The sequence below is a fragment of the Fusarium sambucinum genome, chromosome III (assembly GCF_050947815.1).
Source record: "Fusarium sambucinum isolate potato_lamoka chromosome III, whole genome shotgun sequence".
NCBI classification, from domain to species: domain Eukaryota; kingdom Fungi; phylum Ascomycota; class Sordariomycetes; order Hypocreales; family Nectriaceae; genus Fusarium; species Fusarium sambucinum.
In genome coordinates this window covers 1289811-1308422 of record NC_139292.1, presented here as the reverse complement: position 1 = coordinate 1308422, position 18612 = coordinate 1289811, and the positions used below count along the sequence as shown (strand labels likewise).

General features: G+C 48.0%; 8 protein-coding genes across 8 annotated transcripts; 5 read left to right on the top strand and 3 right to left on the bottom strand.

Annotated features, from left to right (window-relative positions):
• Positions 1-474: 474 nt before the first annotated feature.
• FSST1_010642 (uncharacterized protein) lies at positions 475-2268 on the top strand (the record flags this gene model as incomplete). The annotated part of the gene is made up of 1 exon (XM_083233696.1): positions 475-2268. One exon carries the CDS (start codon positions 475-477, stop codon positions 2266-2268), a length of 1794 nt encoding a protein of 597 aa, XP_083080338.1.
• Positions 2269-2596: 328 nt separating this feature from the next.
• Positions 2597-3985, top strand: FSST1_010641 (archaemetzincin; the record flags this gene model as incomplete). Its single annotated transcript, XM_083233694.1, has 1 exon — positions 2597-3985. One exon carries the CDS (start codon positions 2597-2599, stop codon positions 3983-3985), a length of 1389 nt encoding a protein of 462 aa, XP_083080337.1.
• Positions 3986-4325: 340 nt separating this feature from the next.
• Positions 4326-6102, top strand: FSST1_010640 (uncharacterized protein; the record flags this gene model as incomplete). Its single annotated transcript, XM_083233693.1, has 3 exons — positions 4326-4675; positions 4733-5898; positions 5948-6102. 3 exons carry the CDS (start codon positions 4326-4328, stop codon positions 6100-6102), a joined length of 1671 nt encoding a protein of 556 aa, XP_083080336.1.
• Positions 6103-6673: 571 nt separating this feature from the next.
• FSST1_010639 (S-adenosyl-L-methionine-dependent methyltransferase) lies at positions 6674-7714 on the bottom strand (the record flags this gene model as incomplete). Its single annotated transcript, XM_083233692.1, has 1 exon — positions 6674-7714. The coding sequence occupies one exon, from the start codon at positions 7712-7714 to the stop codon at positions 6674-6676; it is 1041 nt and encodes a 346-aa protein (XP_083080335.1).
• Positions 7715-8602: 888 nt separating this feature from the next.
• On the bottom strand, positions 8603-9571 carry FSST1_010638 (dihydrodipicolinate synthase family protein; the record flags this gene model as incomplete). Its single annotated transcript, XM_083233691.1, has 1 exon — positions 8603-9571. The coding sequence occupies one exon, from the start codon at positions 9569-9571 to the stop codon at positions 8603-8605; it is 969 nt and encodes a 322-aa protein (XP_083080334.1).
• A 1391-nt stretch (positions 9572-10962) lies between these two features.
• On the bottom strand, positions 10963-11951 carry FSST1_010637 (P-loop containing nucleoside triphosphate hydrolase protein; the record flags this gene model as incomplete). The annotated part of the gene is made up of 2 exons (XM_083233690.1): positions 10963-11750; positions 11849-11951. 2 exons carry the CDS (start codon positions 11949-11951, stop codon positions 10963-10965), a joined length of 891 nt encoding a protein of 296 aa, XP_083080333.1.
• A 1350-nt stretch (positions 11952-13301) lies between these two features.
• Positions 13302-13745, top strand: FSST1_010636 (uncharacterized protein; the record flags this gene model as incomplete). The annotated part of the gene is made up of 2 exons (XM_083233689.1): positions 13302-13536; positions 13588-13745. 2 exons carry the CDS (start codon positions 13302-13304, stop codon positions 13743-13745), a joined length of 393 nt encoding a protein of 130 aa, XP_083080332.1.
• Positions 13746-15807: 2062 nt separating this feature from the next.
• FSST1_010635 (uncharacterized protein) lies at positions 15808-18552 on the top strand (the record flags this gene model as incomplete). The annotated part of the gene is made up of 1 exon (XM_083233688.1): positions 15808-18552. One exon carries the CDS (start codon positions 15808-15810, stop codon positions 18550-18552), a length of 2745 nt encoding a protein of 914 aa, XP_083080331.1.
• Between the last annotated feature and the right edge of the window lie 60 nt (positions 18553-18612).

Genomic DNA, 18612 nt, shown 5'->3' with positions numbered 1-18612 from the left:
AAGCCGACTGATAGTCACTATGGAGTTCTGAAAGATAGCAAAATGCGGGGTTGATAAGTTGTTTGTCTGACAATCTTGGGTTGAACAAGCAAGATATGCTGTCTTTTTCTCCCAAAGACCTAATTTATCGAAGATCATGGTCATGAATTTATCAGGATACAGGTACTAAACTACCGGAAGAATCGAGATCATCAAAAGCCCCAGAAACGGGTTGAAGCGGGATTGTCCTAAGCGATCAGCGCTAGGGCCCCTCTATAGTCTTTGAACTATGTGAGTTTTGTTAACATGATCAACCGGCAAACCCGTTCTTGTCGATTTCGAAGCATCTTCTGACATAGTCACTAACATCAGCTAGTTGACGATGATAAGAGAATCCCTGCTTTGAAAGCTGAATTCTGATAAGTGTCAATATTCACAGAGCCATGATCAACACTGAAGATCACTGTACCGCCCGTATATCTTCAACTCAAAACAATGGGTTCAGTGCAAGAAACCGCATGGACAGGCACAGCCTACGTTCAAGGCAGAGCCTCAGCTAAACTCCTCGCAAGTAATCTTGAGCTGAGCTTCTGGGGAGGTGTCGACCCTCAGACAAGCGAAGTTATAGATCGCCATCATCCACTGAGTGGAAAACACCTCCAAAACACTATTCTCGCTATACCAGGAGGTCGAGGATCATGCACTGGAAGTGGAGTTATGCTTGAGCTCCTTCTCAATGGAAAAGCCCCTGAAGCAATCATCTTTGAAAGACGAGAAGACATTCTTACTCTCGGTGTTATGATCGCCGAAGAAGTTTTTCAGCAGTCTATCCCAGTACTGGTGCTGAACAGGGAAGATTTCCGGCAACTTCTTCAGTTGGATGGACAAATCATCTATGTGGACGATGGCCATGTTTCCACTGCCCCTATCCTATCAAAACAACAACCAGGATCAGTCAGAGACGCAGAAAGCGGTCTCATTCTCGAGACTGCGTCCGCCATAGAAGGTATAAAACTGTCAACCCTAGATCAAGAACTTCTCAGAGGAGACTACGGCGAAGCATCCCGCGTGGCAATCCGCATAGTTCTCCGCATGGCCCATCTCCTCGGCGCAACACGTCTCATGGACATAACACAAGTTCACGTCGACGGCTGCGTCTACACAGGTCCTGCAACACTCGCACTCGCAGAAAGACTTCGCGACTGGGGCGGCAAAGTGCGTGTCCCAACAACACTCAACTCCATCTCAGTCGACCAAAAGCGATGGCGAGCTTTGGGTATCGACACTGCCTTTGGAGAAGCAGCTGATGCGCTAGGAAAGGCGTATGTTGACATGGGAGCCAAGCCAACTTATACTTGTGCACCATATCAGCTTGATAGTGCGCCCAAGTTAGGCGAGCAGGTTGCTTGGGCGGAGAGCAATGCTGTTGTTTATGCGAATAGTGTTTTGGGAGCTAGGACGATGAAATATCCTGATTTTCTCGACATATCCATTGCTTTGACGGGAAGAGCACCGAAGGGAGGACCTCATATCAACGCCAATCGGTTGGCTTCTGTCCGCATCGACGTCATCGGGATGGAGAATACACCACACCTTGACGACTCTTTTCCTCCTCTTCTGGGCTACTACGTTGGGACTTTATCAACAAGCCGCATTCCTGTAGTAACAGGCCTTGAAACATACGGCCTCTCGACGGATGACTTGAAGGCCTTTGGTGCTGCTTTCGCAACTGTCTCAAGTGCTCCAATGTTTCACATTGTTGGCGTAACACCAGAAGCAACCACTCTCGAGACCGTCGTCGCTTCTGAGGTCACCACTTCCAAAGTGAAACCTAATGATCTAGTCAATTGCTGGGATAAACTCAATAGTGCACCAATGAACCAACCTATCGATCTAGTATCCCTCGGCAATCCACACTTTTCGCTCTCCGAGATACGAAAGCTCGCAGAGTTATGTCGAGGGCGGAGAAAAGCGGCGAGTGTCGCTGTGGTGGTTACCTGTGGACGATCTATATACAAGTTGGCAGAGCAAGCAGGTTATATAAGTCAATTGGAGGAGTTTGGAGTACAGGTTTTGACGGACACATGTTGGTGCATGGTTACAGAGCCTGTTATACCGCGGGCAGCAAAGACTATCATGACAAATTCGGGCAAGTATGCTCATTATGGGCCGGGACTTACAGGGAGGGGAATGTATTTTGGGAGCTTGGCTGCGTGTGTTGATGCTGCTTGTCAGGGTAGGTATGATGCTGGAAGACCGAGATGGCTTCAACTGGGACCAGATACATGAATTCTGGCGGATTCTTGGCTGTTGTTTGAGTTATTTGACGTTAACCAAAGATGCAGTTGGTTGTGCATGAATAGACTGTGTTAGTGTAGCCGCGGTCGACATAAAAATGCCGACACAAGAACAACTCCAGGGTAATTATCCGTGTCAAGTACATGAGTCGCGCCATGACAGGTAACTACGTGCACTAAACACTCCTTGCTTACACCTGCAATTTTATTTTCACGCAAGGTATTTGGCCATTCGTATTTACATAAAACAATTTCAATATAAATGTTCTTACTCCCCTAGAGGGTTTCTCGATTCAAACCTCCCTTCACAACTGAGCAAAATGGTTAAATGCAACCACACGTCACTGTATCATGATTGCAGCCCTGCCGCTCAAGATGCAGGCTTCACAAGACCACCGATGAACAAGCTTCTGGCAGCAATTTCACACAATGGCAAACGACCTAGAGATCCCGTCCTTCAACAAGACGCCATGAAGAGCCCGTGGACGTTTCCTGGACCTTTGGTGCTTCCAGATGACGAACTAGCAGCGGACCCTGATGATGATGGACAGACCTTCAAAGAATGGCTTGATATGCCATCAGAAGACGAACGAAACCAAGTTACGACGAAAAGTAAGACTATCTATGTCATCTTACCACCTACCATCCCTCAAGACTTGAAAGAGACAATGAAAGATTGGCACAAACCTGTTCTACCTGGAACATCGGCTCGGGATTTGGATAAGTGGACGTCTTCGTCGCCTCAAGTAAACGATTTGATGAACTATCTACGCGCCTTCTACCATGGCATGGATGTTGTGCAGTATCCTGGGACTTTTACATGGCGACCCTGGGACGAGAAGCCAAAAGCAAAAGCACGCTCAAAAACAACAAAAATCGGATTGGAAACGCCTGAAGAACCAGAAATATGGGATGTTAGATGTCGGCCATCTTTGGACGGGCGTGCTAGAATGCAGGTCAACTTGGACGACGTTGCGAATGCTGTTCTCCAAAGAATACCGAATGATGCTTACGCTGTTATCATGCTCACTGATTACGACCTATACGAGGACGAGGACGATGATTTTACAGTTGGAAGAGCATGGGGCGCGAGTAGAGTCTGTATCGTTTCCTCTTTTCGGTATAATCCTGCTTTGGATGATCCGGCTGGCATAGATCGAACGCACATGTGGCCCAACTCTCACTGCAAAACATTCGTGGATAACGAGTGCAGAGCTGCTACAGAAGAAGAACCTCGTGTTGCGAAACGAGCAAAGATATCGAGCAGCGCAGCCTATGGAAAACCACCATCCGACTCTGCACTCAGCCTCGCTGTACAAGCATCAAAACGAGTCCCCAAACTCACGACAAGAGATGAACTCGCGAGCTACTGGTTCGCCCGTTTAGCCGTCACGGTGTCACACGAACTAGGTCACTGTTTCGGCTTTGCACACTGTCCGTATTACGCATGTGTCATGCAAGGTGTGAACAGTGTCCGACAGGATGGTCAAGTACCTCCTTACCTTTGTCCAGTGTGTTCAGCAAAGTTGGCCTGGGAACTTGGGCCGTTGTTGAGTGGTAGTGGAAGTCGGGCTGAGAAGCAAGAGGTTTGGGTGAGAGAGCAGATTATTGCTTTGAAGGAGTTTTGTGTGAGATGGAGTCATGTTTCTCAGTTTGCGGGCTTTGAGGCTTGGCTAGGGAAGAGGTTGGATGATATGAAAGAATCATGAAGATAATTAGAAGGGTTTGTATCGAATATCGGTGGGCATAAGGACTGTATACAACCTCACATATACAGACAGCTTTTAGGTAGCATTATAAATACAAGCATTCGTATCTTGGAATCTATAAATGTACATCAATTTAAATTAATCAGAAACACGCTTCAAAAGTTCGTGTATTTACTGTGAATCAACTGCCTTATTGGGAGCCTTATCATCATCCTGGGTTCCGGCTTCGGCATGTCGTGCTACTGTCTCTCATGGTACTAATTCCCTTATTCCCCGCTCCATTATAAATCCAACCTCCAACAACAATCTCTAATTTTTATCACAATTCATCAATTGAAAGATGGTGCTTAAATCATCATCAATTGCTGTGCTCGCCACAATCGCTGGCGCATCAGGTTTTGTGCTGGGTCCTTTTGGAGGTACACAGAAGCCAATTGGTGGCCAAGACGCCATCAGTAGCGACTTTACATGCAACCTCCCACCGGTTGTTACACCAAAGAATGATGGACTTCCTGATGCCAATAGTCTTTTTTCTTCAAAAGAGGCTTTTGATACACAAGTTAAGAGGCATCAGGCGATTGTTCGCGTTCCATCCATCTGTTATGATGATCTCGGTGATGTAGATAAAGATGAGCGGTGGGCTCCGTTTTACGATTTACATAAGGCTTTGGCCAAGACGTATCCTGCCATGTAAGTCTTTGACTCCATCCCTCTTCTTCTACATATAAATACTCATGGATATGATAGACACAAGCATGCAAAGCTCGAAAAGATTAACAAGTTCGGTCTTGTCTACACATTAGCAGGAAGCGACTCTTCTCTCAAGCCCTATCTCCTCGCAGCTCATCAAGATGTCGTTCCCGTGCCGGACCCATCAACATGGACTCACCCTCCCTTCGAAGCCTACTTTGACGGCGAGTGGCTATGGGGTCGTGGTTCATCGGACGACAAGAACAGTCTTACAGCTCTCATGTCAGCCATTGAGACTCTCCTCACCAAGACTGAATGGTCGCCCAAGCGCACTCTGATCCTCGCATTTGGTTTTGATGAAGAGTGCTCTGGTCCTCGTGGCGCCGCCAAGATTGGAGAGTTTCTGACGGAGCGATATGGCGACAATGGAATTCCCTTCATTCTTGATGAGGGCGGTTCCGGAGTTCACCTCATCGACGACACACTCTACGTCCTTCCTTCAGTACAGGAGAAAGGCGCGATTGATATCTGGGCTGAACTCCGTGTCAAGGGTGGTCACAGCTCTATTCCTCACCCACACACCGGCATCGGCATCATGTCCGAGATTGTCACTGCCCTCGAAGCAAACCCCTACTCGCCTGCTATTGTCAAGGACAGTCCCGTATACAACCACCTTGTGTGTCTTGCACGCCACTCACCAGATGCCCACTCCAAGCTCAGCGAACTCCTCAAGAAGGATGACCTCGAAAAGCTGACTTCTGAGCTCATCCGTCTCGACCCAAACGCAAAGTTCACCGTCCAGACAACGCAAGCCGTCGACATCATCAGTGGAGGTCAAAAGATCAACGCCATGCCTGAAATTGTCACTTTGGGCGTAAACTACCGCGTTGCACCTCAGGATAGCCATGAGAAAGTTCAGAAGCAGTTCCTTAAGAGCATTGACTCTGTCGTGAACAAGTACAATCTCAGTGTGAGTGCTTACGAGGATGACAAGAAGTACAGTGCGTTTGCAGGCGTTGATGGTGAGACGGGGTATGACTATGATGGTCATCTTAAGCTCACAGCCTTCAAAAACTCTGTCGTCACACCTGTTTCGCCAACGAGCGGACCTATCTGGGATATCTTCTCAGGAACAATCCAGCATAGCTTTGCTTTTGATGGTGGAAAGGTTGTGCCTGTGGGTGAAATCATGACTGGCAACACCGACACCAGACATTACTTGAGTAAGTAAAATCACCCTAACAGATACGAGCAGTTATGCTAACGAATTAGACCTTTCACCAAACATTTATCGATGGACACCAAGTCGACAGCGGGGTTCGGAAAACATCCATACAGTCGATGAGAGGATCAGGATCGACTCGCATATTGACATTGTCAAGTTCTACTACGACTTGATCCGCAACTTTGACACGGCGGAGTTTTAGGAGGGCGGCATGCATATCATAGAATTCTAGGGTATCTTATTACATCTGAATCCGAGCCCAAGACTTGATCATCAGACCTCTTGTGTAAGCATAATCTGTGCATTTTGCCCAAACATGACCTGACTCGGTTACTCCTCATGCCCGCATCAACTCAATTGAGGAGCAGCCCTTTCCTTGACCGTCTCTGCTTGCATGTGCCATTAACCTCTCCCCGGGTCTTGTCCGAGCAACCCCCACGCTTCCCCGCATGTCGGGCACTTTGTGAATATCCCCACAGTCTCCTCAAAATGAGGGTCAGAGGGTGTCTGGCGTGGGGTCTAGGCATGCATTGCCGAGCGGTCTGGCGGCCTCAAAATCGCTTGCTTTTACTGTCTTTCCATCTCTTATTCGATGGCCCATCCTTGATCAACAAAAGTCCGATTGTTTGTGGTGTTACGACTCCGAGTCGTAGAGAGTGAGCACCTCATATCGGGTTTGGGCCGTCTGGTGCGGCAGAAATAGTAGTTCAACCCGGTCAAAAGGATTGAATACATGTAGAATAAAACCATAACTTTTGGGTATCGTTTTTGCTCTATGTGAAGTAAACGTTGTTTTCACGGAAAGCCAAGATGAGCTTCAAAAAGTCATTCTCATCACACTTGACGGCTCGGGCCTCGGCGAGATCGGTGGACTCGAGGACATGCTCAATCTTGGTTCGGATCAAGTTCTTGAGAGATGCCTTGCTGACGGGGACACCGCAAACGGTCTGCTTGGAGTCGGCTGCCTTGTCGGAGGTATCCATGCTGTCGCGGAGCAGGTCGAGATCCTTCTCGCTGACCTTGTCTGGGTGCATGGACGTCCATGTGATCCAGTTGCGCTCGCAAATCTCATGCGAGTCGAGGAAACTAGCTCGCAGCGTCTTGTTCTTTCGCGAGAAGCAGATGCGCAACACACCGTCCAGCTCGTCTAGACCAACAGCGGGGACATCTGTTCGAGGCTCTATCCTCACGACAACGGACTCGACCTCGGGTGGAGGTGAGAAGTTGTTCTTTCCGACCTTGGCGACCATGGAGACCTTGGAGGTGAACTGTGTGTTGACTGAAAGACGAGAGTATAGCGAATCACCAGCGCGAGCGCACAATCGCAGTCCGAATTCTCGCTGAACCATAAGAATGCTAACGCGAGGTGGCTTGGGCATGGAAATAAGCTTAGAGACGATAATAGACGAGATTTGGTAGGGAGTGTTGCTAATGCAGACATCGATAGGGGGAAGAGCTTGCACAACGTCAAGCTTGGCGAAATCGCCCATGATGATTTCGAGTTTCTGCTGCAGAGGTCCACCCTGGACTCGTTTCGTCAATTCAGCAGCCATTCTGGTATCAAGTTCGACAGCCTTGACAGCCTTGGCTTGTTCCAAGATTCTCGTGGTGAGGACACCAGTTCCGGGACCGATTTCGAGGACGGTGTCGGTGGGCTTGAGGTGTGCCTTTGCGACGATTGTGTCTGCGATACCAGGGTTCTTCAAGATATGCTGGCCGATGTTGGTGTTGAACTTGAAGACCCTGTTTGCGGCGGGCTTCTCGTAAGGGCCCTTTCGGGGGCCAGAGCTCTTGCCTTTTGTCGCTTTGGGCATTTTTGCGTTGGGGTATTCGATATTGATCGACGATTTGGGCTGACGATTTTGACAACTTTTTTTTGGTGGTTTCGCAGAAAATCGTAGGGTGGGGCAGAAATGTTAGGCGGTGACCATCTTTTTTCTTGGAGGGGCATTAAACCGGACTAACTATAATTCCGGGCGCGTTTAGTTTAGTTTCGGGCAGCGTTGCACCTCTACACCTGGAGACAGCACTGGGGCCCTATAGCAGTGGAGTTATCTGTTCAAACCTCAACACCTTGAACATGACTGTTTAACATGACCTCAATGATGATTGTGTACCTCGATAGAAGTTGAATACTGTCCATTGAACAATTTCGGCTCCCACGTCACGAATACAACTCATATATGCTGATCGGACTGACTGTCCTCACCTCGTGAGACCTGCATATCATCGAAAAGTACTCCTCCGAATGCGGAAATGTCAGACGTGCCTGGATACCACTCCAAGTGACCACGAGACACCCTATGCTTATTCTTTTGGTCTGTCCAATCCTCTTCTTCTCCGATTCCCGAAATATGCCACCGTTAATGAATGCATCCGAATTCGTTACACGGCATACGTGGGATATGGCCACTTTGCGGGGAATGGTAGTTTCTATGGGGTAAAAATACGCCGAGAAGTGAAATACTAATGACAAATATGTCTGCAGTAACTGTTCATTATGATATATTACATGCTAAAATAGGTAATTATGTACTACGGCAGCATGTCAGAATTGTAACTGTACAGCTGTGTACAGTATCCCCAACGCCACAACACCATCTCGTGCTTGAAAGTCATATATCGTCATCATCATCAGCCGCCATGCAAACCTGCTTTTTGTTTTGTCTCTACACCGTCAAAACATGCTTTTGCTTCCCCAATCATAGCGTTGTCTCAAGATCCATCACTTCTTGGAATCCAAGCGCAATGGTATCCAAATCCTTCTGAGACGGCGCAACACATGGTCGTCGAGGCTCGCCTCCGTAACCACCAAAGTGACCTAGCGCTGCTTTCACTCCTACAAACCCAGTCTTGATCGCCATCCAGTCTGCCTTGGCTACCTTGGCCTGCAGTTGTCGGGCTTCCTTCCAATTGCCTTCATCGGCAAGCTCTGTGATCCGGACGCATGCTCGTGGACAGAGATTCGCCAGACCAGAGATGGTACCATTACCACCTACCGCGTGACCCTGCAGGATGAAGTCTGCACTGCCGCCACCAACGAAGAAGCCTTCGGGACAGTCAGCCACGATACGGGCAAGCTTGCCAGTGTTACCACATGTCAACTTGACACCCACAACGTTAGGATGCTTAGCGATGCTGAGAATCGTATCCGATGAAAGATCCCGCCCAGCGGCAGCACCGGGGAAGTTGTACACAAGAAGTGGGATGGGACTCTTGTCAGCAACTGCGTAGAAATGCTGAATGATGAGATCATCAGGGAGAAGACCGCCGTAGTAACTGGGAGGTAGCACAAGAGCATGAGTGGCACCGGCCTTGCCAGCGTCTTCGCACAGCTCAGTCGTTTCTCGTGTGCTCTGAGCGCCACAACCAGCGATGAGTGGAACGCGAGTGCCGCTGGCTTCGTGGATGATGGTATCTCTAGCAACACGGATGATGGTTGCGCGTTCTGATGGAGACAGATGGGCACATTCGCCATTGGAACCGTGAACAACGATGCCAGCTACTCCTGCCTCGAGCAACTTGACAATGTGTTTCTCAAGAGCTGGAACATCGACTTCGTCCTCTGGAGTGAAAAAGGCAAGGGTAGGAACGTAGACGCCATCGCCGAGGCGTAGTTGGGATGCTTTGGGAGAGCCCATTGTAGGAGATTCAAGCAATGTCGAAGGCATAGAGGGTATAAATTCAGTATGAAGGATGAACGCTGTCTTTTATACAAGCAAAGCAGACAAAAGGCAAAAGACGAGAAGGAATAGTCTGATGGGTATTAGATCCATCGTCAAAGTGGCCGGCGTCAGCAGGTCTTTTATGTCCAACCGAAAACAGGAAGTGGCGCGCTTGTCATGAGGACATTCACTTGTTTCCTTAGCCCTTTGAAGATTTCCCGATTCAAGCGTCCTTCAATACATGAAAAGCGTGGGGGTCAAAAGGTCAGCTAAAGTGCCAAGGGTTAAGAACAAGGATTTGTTAGTCTAGCTCGGAGTTCAAAAAGGCGGGGGAAGTGATTGTCTCCGGGGGGTCCGTAGACTCGCACTTTCACACCCCGGCCGAGAGACTCCGGACCGAACCGGTGACCTCGCCTGATTCTGATGGAGACACGCGAGTCAAGAGAAAAGACACGATGTTTATGGATACTCAGTGGGGGTTTATTACTCCGTACAACAACAAGATTTATATCGTTAGTGACAGTAAAAAGACTTGATCGGTGAAAGGTATACAATTTACAATACAAGCCAAGCCCCTAACGCCACCAAGATCCAAAAACCGTACCAAGACAGAATGTCGAGCATATTCAATGATTGCCCTCCATCACATTCACACAACCATTATCCCCGCAGAAGCAGGTACCGGTCCGTGATCACAGTCGTCTGATCCCTCCACAAGTTGTCCAAGCCTCACAACTTACTGTTTAGTCCCTCTGAATTTGGTTAATTGGGGAAAGTCTCGTAATACCCCCCACGCTCTGTACGACCAATGATGCTTCTGAATTGTGATGTAACGTGAGAGGGGAATGGAACGGACAACAGAGGGGGAGACAGTCCCCCGAGTATGGAGTTTATGTGTGCATCTAGAGCGTGGGGGAGGACAATGAGGAATGTTGTGAGGAGACATACACTGTTGGCTGGTTTCTGTGTCTTTTTGTCTCTTTTTATCCAGAAAAGAGTTATCGAAGTCAAAAAAGGGAAATTACTAAGTATAGTTAACGGCTTGTGAAATAGTATAGACGTAATTAAGGTTGATCTTCCAGTGATCTGATACAAAGACCTTGAACAGACGGGCCACTGCAGACCATTTTCCTCACGTGTGTTCAAAGCGTGGGGGTGCTATTTTATGACAGCTTGTACAATGGAACTATGAAAGTTATGTAGCCTCAATAAATAAACCCCATCTACTTATGCTTGTGGATCTATTTACATGGTGGTTTATTCCCGAGTCAGACATGCGACAGCTTGCCTCATCCAGTCACAACTTGCCATATTTGTCAACTTGGAGAACAGACAAGAATAGATTTCATACTATGTAGTACATATTACAGATATAGTCTTGAACACAATCACACCAGCTAAACTCGTCCTCCAAGCCGAGTCTTCCACGCAAGGTATCCAGCATATCCCACAACACCAGTCAAAACCAATCTTCCCACAGCAGCAAGCAAGTTCTGGTTAGCTCTCTCCTTGCTCTTCTTCCTCATGACTATACTATTCTTACGGAATGTCTCGCCGTCGTTGAGGTGGGGAAATGGTGCAACAACCTTTTTACCAGTCTCTGGATCCTCAACCTTGGGGATGGGAACATCCAAGTACTCGCACAACGGCGCCCATCCCTCAGTGATGGTGTACTCGAAGCGACGCTCTTCAGGGATATGGTCGCGAAACTCTTGGTACTGCGCCTTGTACCACTCCATGGCCTTTTCCTTTTCATTCCCATGATCGTACTTTTGGACTAGCGATTTCATAGATTTGCTATACTTTGCCATGTACTGAATATTAGAATCCAGCAAAAAGCAATAAATCATGCTCAACTTGGTCCAGATGTCTTTGGGGGAAGTCAACAGGTAAATGCTGTTAAGCACACTCTCATACCACTTCTCAGGATCACGGTTGAGGATAATGACTTTGGCTTCGGGGTAGAGCTCCGCTAATTCGGCGCCGAAGAAAGCAGCTGGAACGTCGCACACGGCTTGGCAGTCGCCGAGAAGACGGTCCCAGTCAGCACGGGTAAAGGAGCCTTGTCCGGCGTACTTTGCTTCGAAAGCACGGATCCATTCTGGGGCGCGAGATGGGTCCTTGATGAGTGTTTGCATGTGGTAGCAGTCATGGAAACCAAGCTGCCAGAGGGCGTTTCTAATACCTGCGCGCACACGTATCAACAAGTGTTTCATCTTGTCAGTAGCAGGGGTGAACAAAATTCGTTTAGATACGAGATGAGTCAGATGAATGGAAACATACTCAGCGTGCCTGTTCGATGAACGCCACAGACGATGACGCGCATAGGTACAATGCGATCGGGGTTCGCGTGTGTAGACACGGACCCATGAGTGGAAGAGGCCATCTTTTGGCGAGATGATGATGGAAGGGGATAAAATTATTGATGCCCAGATATTCAAGGGTATAGATAGAAGAATGTAACTGAACAGGCCTAACCTATTTCGCTTGACTGGCGCGCTTGGGCGTTTATCTCTTATGCATTGATTCACCTTGTTCCTTTGGTGTTTTGGGGTGGATGTAGGTAGCTTCAACAAGGGAGGGAAAACGAGACCCAGTAAAATCGAAGAGTCGAGACTCGATTACTCAGGATCCTGGACTAACCAATGTTGTCAACACCATGTTGTTTCCATTGATACGGAACTCGCTCTAACATTGAGTTGTAAAAATGATCAATTGTAGGACTTCTCTGATACGGTATTGACTGACTGAGGATTCTGTTTAATGCCCCGAGGCTATCATCCCTCAATTGATGTGAGGAATAGACATTGGCTTCCTTGAATAATTGACTATTAGGATTCATAGTATCGGACTGTCGGGTTATAGGGTAACATGCGGATGATTCCCTTCACGTTTACGGCAATAGAATACCAAAATGGAATGTTTGTTTTATCAGGCCTATTGAGCCTGTATCTTAACACTCGACATGTAAGAAAACCTGAAACTCCAAGACCAACATGACAGAAATGCATCGTCAAGTTTAGTGTCTACAGACCCAAATACTGCTCCACTAAATCTGACACCCCATCCATACATCTCAAATCTTCCTACCCCTAGAACGGATAACTCAGCATCCGATGCCTCAAGGAGTCGTTTACCGCATCAGAGTTTCCATTTGTTTATAGAATCTGTAGCTATTCCCTTCAGAACAGTTACCAACTATACTATTCTCGGTTGACTTTTCCGAAAGATAATGTCAAGTTGGAAACCGTTTCATCTCAATACAACCTGAACACCAGGCATTCTTCGTGTCATCCAATCCCAGTACACCATTTGCCTGATGTGAAGCCTGGGTTTATGCCTGCCGCCGCTCATAGCCAAGATGTTTTGGACTATAGCATCCCCAAGTAAGCATCTATACAGTTGCGGTGGCTATAGCCTAATTTTCCCAAAAACACCAGGTCCAATTTCGAGACGATGCCTCGGTAAGGGGGGAATATACCAAGAGTTTCCAAATGTTTGAGAAAGCGCTGGAGAGGGCATCACAAGAGGACTCTTTAAAAAGTATAAGATGCCTTTATAGGACGCCCAGTTTCGTTCTTGCTTCTTCAGTTCGATACTCAACACTATTTCAACTACCTACTATCTTCAATTCTTCTCTTCCGCTGGTCGGCTGGTCTACTTTCACATCCCATATCTTCTTTACTACAACCAACTAAACAAAACAAACCTCTTCTTTCAACTTCAACAATTCAAAATGCAGTTCTCTCTCGCCACCCTTATTTTCGGCCTCGTTGCCATTGCCTCAGCTGGTACCATGGACGTTGAAGGTGTCCGCAACGCTCCTCGCAGCGCTGTCAACGTCCGTCGCCAGAACGACAACCGACCTGTTCCCAACGGAGCATGCTGTGTTGCCAACACCAGCTTGAAGCAGGATACTTGCACCGCCGCCAATGGCCAGACTGGTCGTTGCGTGCCCGGTGGAAACAACTGTAAGTGGTAGCAGTGTTGTCTATTATATCAATCGCTAACAATTATTGCAGGCGGTTCTTCTCTGAGCTGTGTTGAGCAATCCAACCTTGAGTGCGATAACAACGTCATTGAGCGTGGAAGCTCCCTTTGCCGTGCCCGAGCCGGTAACGGTGGTCTCTTTGACGGTGCCAACATCATCCAGAACCTTGGCCAGGCTAGCGTCAACTAGGGGTCCGTTAATTGAAGTGATTTGATGATAAGTGAAGGAGCTATGGGATATGAAATGGATCTACCGGGTCTGGATAGTAGGTAGTTCGAAATATATAATAACCTCAACTTGTGTGTCTTTGGTGATGTGAAGATATCTATCACCAATAATAGTACTTGTCTAGATCGTTCTAGCTCAAGCTTTATCGGCGCTTGGATCCGCTCCGCTCCGAACAGCCCGGTAATGCCGGGTGGATCTATCTCGAGTCTGTTTTGAAATGGCGATAGATAAATGGATCTTTTCGCCATCCCTTGTCCTTGTTTATGAGTTGGAGCCCAAGGGTTGCTACACTAACATGTGATTGCAAACGGATCCACAGAGGAAAGAGATAACATGCACCCCAGGGTATCAGAAAAATTAACCGTTGAAAGCCTAAGGGATAAAATTAGTAGGTCACTTTATGCCCGTTTAGACATAGTTCTTAGACTACTTATTTTTATACCCTAAAACTTAGGAGGCCATTTTTTCTGCTACCCAGTAGATGCAATATTAGAATATCTGGTGTTGTGAATGAATGTCACCAAAGTAACCCACTGAATTGACTCACCGTCAAGTTACGCGTCACGATACAAATTGTCATGCATATCATCATATCGTATCAGGTATTGCACTAAAAAGAAATCAGTTCAGTTCGTGCTTGGTATCTGCGGATGCACGTCAACATGCATATCTTCTCGTACCAATATAGAAACCAAGACTGTTGATCAACTGCCAGCCCTGCATGCACAACAGTGACAACGTGGATCTGTGTTGAGATGGTGTGCTACGGGAATTAGTAGATACTAAACTAAAGTTTAGCAGATGAGCCTCAACATTCCAGTTCATCAAACTCAAATGGCGTCTAATCTATGGAAACTAAACAGGCATCTAGAGGGTAACTAAACAAATTGCTACCCGCCCGGGACCCGAAAATGATGGAACCAACCGATCGCTACAGGGCTGGCAGCTGCAACCCATCGTTCAGGTTCTGAAGCACAGGGCACTCGTTTATGCCTGTTGAGGCAAGACGGTGGAAGGGAACGTACCCGTAAGCCGCTGAAGAGCACTATAACTTGAGCCTCTAAAAAAATCACCCAATCTGAGCTACCGGCAGCCCGGTCCTGTCCTAGCTTTATCTTTTTATTTGCCACACCCTACCCGAATGAGTAACCCGAGCTTTTCATGGTGTCTTTGACAACGAACAGTCTCAGTTGCTTTTTTTGTTCCTGTCCCTTTTTATCCGAACCAATTGGTACTCTCGGAACGAAACGTTGAGACCGGTCGAAGCGAGGATTGGCCTGCACAAAGAAAAGCTAAAAGAAAAGAAAGAGTAGGTCTCGGATGACATGTTCCCCTTTTTGCTTTTCGACCTATGACGAGTATTGGAAGGTTCTGGTACATTTCCGTTGTGAGATATGAAGTGGTGTACGACTCGATTTGTAAAAACACCAAAGAAGATATCGCCAAAAACAAAACATGCCACTGACAATTCAATGGCGTCGAAAGTCAAAAGACAAGGCAGCGACTAAAAAGTAACACACCATCATCATGCAATCATCACATACGTATACACTTTCAAATAATCGTGGGATACCAAGATTATTATAGCATGGACAGTCCCTAGCTGTCTCGTCTCGGGCTTGCTCTCGGCGACCCACAGGCCCTTATCATCCAAGTCTGTCGCCCCTAGCCACAACACTACGAATTGTACATACATAGTACAAGAAAAAAGACCCAGTTTTCGTCCTCTTTTTTTCTTGTTTTGCGCCCTGGAGCGAGTTTAGAAGAATTCCAAAGCACAGAAGAGTATGTAAAAACCGTAAATCATCCCCCCCTCTCTCTCTGATCTGCAACCATGAATATCATTTCCTCCTACTCATCCTTGAGCTCAAGAAGCCCTCCTGGGCCCATTTGTTAAGACACAGACGGTGTCCGTCTTTTCGTTTAAACACGCATACATAGTACTTGGACCCAGTGTTCACCGTGCTCCTTTTTTACATCATATCCTCCTTTATTGTTATCGCCCATCTCACTTTCGATTATTATGTCGGGCGAACAGAACGATAGTGGAAGCGGGAGTGCAAGTGGGAGTGGTGGTCAAACCAGCCAGGTCCACACTCCTGCTCGCAGGGAAAAGAAGAAAGTTGGCTGGCACGCAAGTAAACAAGAGGCTGTTGGTGAAAGCAGCGGATCTGCTCGTCTACATCCAGGCCCAGTTCAACCAGACGAAGTCATCTTCTCACCCGCTGGATCACCCAAGCTCGCCCCTGGAGAACTACCACCCAATACACCAGATGCATACGAACTAAGTCTTGCCCTGACAAAGATCTTATCGGCAGAACAGGACAAGAAGCGCCAAGAGAAACCTCAAATGCTGGCGCCTGATACACCGGAGATCATGGGTCCCAAGCGACCCAGGCCGGCACTCCGCAGAAACACCAGTTATGACGACCCTGGAGAGAGAGAAAAGGCGGACCAAGCCGAATCCAGGACGACAGAGAGACAGTACCGATCTATGGCGGATGCTCGACAAAGAGCCGACCAACTTGCTGTCTCTGTAGGAAGTTTCTCTGCCCCAGGATCTCGAAGGGGCTCAATCGAATACGGCCAAGTGCCCTCTTTCAAGCCTTTGATCGAGGACTACGACAGCCCCAAAATCACACCACCGCCCAAGTCGACAACTGTCGAGGATGCGGGTTACTTTGGCCTTCGACAGCGTGTGCCGAGGGTCGATGAGGATCTTTTCCTGCACCACGCCGCAGCAGAGAATCTTGTCAGATCGCACACTCGCAAGGGAAAGAAGGATTTATACACAAAACACCCGAACGGAGGGGGTCACGCTTCTGGTACTGCCACGCCAGTGCTTCAACAAGCTTATGCCCACGACTACGTCCCCCGACCGGAACAGTACCGTGGCGGAATCCTCGGTTCACTCTTGAAGCTATACAATGATGATAGAAACGCTCCAGGCAGTGGTCTTAACACACCAAAAGATCCAGGAACACCTCTCATCTCGCCTCGCAACTCGCCTCCTATATCGCGACCGACTTCATCCAACGGTACACCCCTCCGAACACCCCCTCGCTCCCGACCTTCTAGCGGCTTGTTCAACTACCACAAGTCGCGTCACTCTACTTCCTCTCTTGCTCTCACAGAGCTCATGAAGTCATCGTCCATGTTTGCTGCACCCGCATCGGCAAACATGGCTGGTAAATGGGCCGAGAACGCCAAGCAACAACCCCCACCACCAAAGAAGCGGGACAAGACTCGCATCACCATCCACATCGCTGCTATCATTCAACGTCACCGATATCTCCTCAAGTTGTGCCGGGCACTCATGATGTACGGCGCTCCTACACATCGACTGGAGGAGTACATGACCATGTCGTCGCGCGTTCTCGAGATCGAAGCTCAGTTCTTGTATCTTCCTGGGTGCATGATTATCAGCTTCGATGATAGCACTACACATACGACCGAGGTCAAGCTCGTTCGTGTTCCACAGGGTATTGATCTTGGACGTCTTCGTGATGTACACAACATCTACAAGGAGGTTGTCCACGATAAGATTGGTGTTGAAGAGGCCACACAGCGACTTGACGAGGTCAACGAACGAAAACCAAAGTTCAACGTCTGGTTTCGAGTATTTTTATACGGTGTAGCATCAGCTTGTGTGGCACCTTTTGCTTTCCAGGGACGGCTCATTGACCTTCCTATTGCATTCTTTCTTGGTGCTATTGTCGGCATTCTTCAACTCGTCTTGGCTCCTAGTAACGAGCTTTACGCACACGTGTTTGAAGTTTCCGCCGCTGTTATTACATCCTTTTTCGCGCGAGCATTCGGTTCAATTCAAGACGGCAAGCTCTTCTGTTTCAGTGCTCTGGCTCAGAGCAGTATAGCCTTGATTCTTCCAGGTTACATGGTTCTCTGCAGTTCACTCGAACTTCAAAGTCACAACATTGTGGCTGGTAGTGTTCGCATGGTGCACGCTCTCATCTACACGCTATTCCTCGGATACGGCATCACCATCGGCGCTTCCCTGTACGGAATGATTGACAGCAATGCCTCTAGTCGATCGACCTGCGACAGGCCATTGGAACGAGGCTGGTACTTTCTTTTCGTGCCAGGATTCACCATGTGTCTCTGTCTTATCAACCAAGCCAAGTGGAAGCAATCCCCCGTCATGATCGGAATGGCTGTTGCAGGCTGGTCGGTCAACAGTTACAGCGCCGACTACTTTGGCGGAAACGGGCAGATTTCCAACATGTTGGGTGCATTGGCGGTTGGTATCCTTGCGAACCTGTACTCGCGCATGGGACGACATGTCGAGAATGGTTGGCTGGACTTGGTCGACTGGTGGAAGCTCAGAATGCGACCGCGCTACACCAAGAAGAAGTGGGAATCCGACTCGTCGTGGTCCCTCCCTACCCTCACAGATCCAGAGTCAAGACCTGGTACACCTGAAAAGGGCCAAGGCCCGGAAAAGAAACCTCGCAAGGTCGGATACAGTCTTGCGGCTGCGGCCATGCTTCCCGCTATCTTTGTGCAAGTTCCTTCTGGTCTTGCAGCTGGTGGTTCTCTCCTGGCTGGTGTTGCCATGGCTGATGAGATTACCAAGAACGGAACAAAGGTTGCGAGCGACATCAACACCATGGGCAATCTCGAAGGAACTGCCTTTAATGTTTTGTTTAAAGTCATTCAGGTTGCCATTGGAATTAGTGTCGGTCTGTTTATGAGTGCACTGATTGTTTACCCATTGGGTAAGAGAAGAAGTGGACTGTTTAGTTTCTAAGAGCTTGTATTTTCTTTGTTTATTTCCCATGTCTTTACGGGCTCAGAGTGGTTATACAAA